We start from the raw sequence: 1,864 nt of genomic DNA on the forward strand, positions 1-1,864 counted from the left end.
AATTACAAATATCTTTTTCTTTATGACTGAATTTCCATAACAGGCTTCCAAGTAATAAATAATGCACTCAAATACGTCAGTGCGTTTCTTTGCTTCTAATGACCAGGCACCGAAAGGCCTGATTTCCCCTTGAGCACACCAAGGAGAGCTGGCGCGATGCCGTCCCTTCTGCCTGCTCTGCTGGGGGCTGGGAGTTGGAGAGAAGCGGTCTTACGGGTGCAAGTACCTCTCCTGAAGATGGCTTCTCACCGAGTGGTGCTTGGGCAAAGGATCAGTTGGGTCCTGGTGTCTGAGCCCTGGCCGTGGTACTTTCCATGGGTCCTGTGACTCAGGTACGACAGATCAGTGAACAGCTTTTCACACAGGCCAGTGGATCCATTGTTAATGTCTCTGTGATGGTCATGAGCATCTTTGGACATTGGGAGTGCTGAAAATAGAAGTATTTCTGGGTGCAGTTCAGATGAGAGCAGATAACGTTTGCCCAGAGGATTAGGTGAAGAGCTGCAGCAAGCGGGAATTATGCTCTGAGGCACCTGCTGCTGTTTGTGGTAATGGACCACATGTCCAGATACAGCATCACACACCTCAGCTGGAAGAATTGACTGCCTCAATAAATGAAGGAAGGGTTAGACATGACATTGTAGATGGTGTACTTTTAATTTCTAGCCATCTGCCTTTTATTGAAACAATTAGTACAACCAATATCAGTCGGATGAATTTTTACTGATATTGTGATTTGTTAATAACACGTGTAGGTGCTTCAGGTTGCAGGAACAGGGTGGGACAGTTTGTGTTAAGAAGTTGGCAAGCACGTGGGATGCATTTGGGCACAAGTTGTCATGGTTCCTCTAACAGTGTAGGAGAGGTGAACCCCTCCGCTGACACGAATGCCCCCTGATGAGGATGGGTGCTGTGGTGGAGCCGCAGTCTCTGCACAGCGAGAGCAGTGAGCAGCGCTGGCATGTGGAATACTTAGACAGCTATAATCCACCCCTGTTCTTTGAGCCCAGTGCCTTTACTTCCTTCCCAGTTCTCCTTCACCTCTGCCAGTCTGAGGGCTGTGTGCGAGGAGCTGTGGTGTGATTGCGGATAATCCAGCATGTCATCCTGATTTATGACCTGATTATGACCAAACCCTCTTCTGAAATAGAGTTACTTCGCTTGTAGTCTCGGTTGCTGTAGTTATGTGTAATGTCATGGCATGCAACAGTCAGAAAGCAGTGCCACCAGCAGAGACCGTGCAAACTCACAGGAAAGGAAGGGACATGTTATGCTGGGCTTGAACTTCTTGTTCCTTGCACTCCTGCTCTGGCGACCTCTGGGCTTGAGCTGGGCATCCCCATGTGTGCAGGCAAAGATAACTGAAATGCTGAAGCTTTCTTCTCTGAAGAAATTAAATGCCTGCCTGATTTATACCCTGGGGCTCAGGGCAAGAGGGTGATGTCAAACGGAGTCCACCCAAAGGCTGGACAAGTGCTGCTTCTGAGGGCAATCAGGTTTGGTGCTGAGCGGGCTAATCACTTTCCTCAGTGAAGGTAGGATTTGTTTCTCTGCATTGGTACATTCAAAAGTCTGTTACCAGCTTCACAAAGTGTGGTAATCATAATGTTGAATATATTGTAGAAAAATATTCATATACATGAAATACAATTACCTTTATTTCTGTTTTTCAGGAGGAGTTGATGTGGACTGGTCCATCTGTAATAAAGACTTAGAGGTAACAGAGACAACCAAATTGTTCCATAATTCTTCATTGTTATGTTTATTAACAAGCAGAGCAAGAAAAATGGGATTGAAAATTTCTGAGTGGAATCCTTAGCAGTGTCCTCCAAAGGCGGAGAGGCCTGAGCTCTGGTCAGCAGGA

The 1,864-nt window shown here is 46.6% G+C and overlaps 1 protein-coding gene across 1 annotated transcript in view; it reads left to right on the forward strand.

Annotated features, from left to right (window-relative positions):
• Window positions 1-1,673: 1,673 nt before the first annotated feature.
• The window catches only part of ZCCHC7 (zinc finger, CCHC domain containing 7), a gene marked incomplete at its 5' end in the record, with an annotated part of 38,408 nt that continues 38,217 nt past the window's right edge, over window positions 1,674-1,864 (forward strand). The window contains one exon of the mRNA XM_010133363.1: window positions 1,674-1,717. Coding sequence (XP_010131665.1) covers window positions 1,674-1,717 — 44 coding nt within the window. The remainder of the gene's footprint in view (window positions 1,718-1,864) is intronic.

This window comes from Buceros rhinoceros, unplaced genomic scaffold (assembly GCF_000710305.1).
Source record: "Buceros rhinoceros silvestris isolate BGI_N320 unplaced genomic scaffold, ASM71030v1 scaffold13810, whole genome shotgun sequence".
NCBI classification, from domain to species: domain Eukaryota; kingdom Metazoa; phylum Chordata; class Aves; order Bucerotiformes; family Bucerotidae; genus Buceros; species Buceros rhinoceros.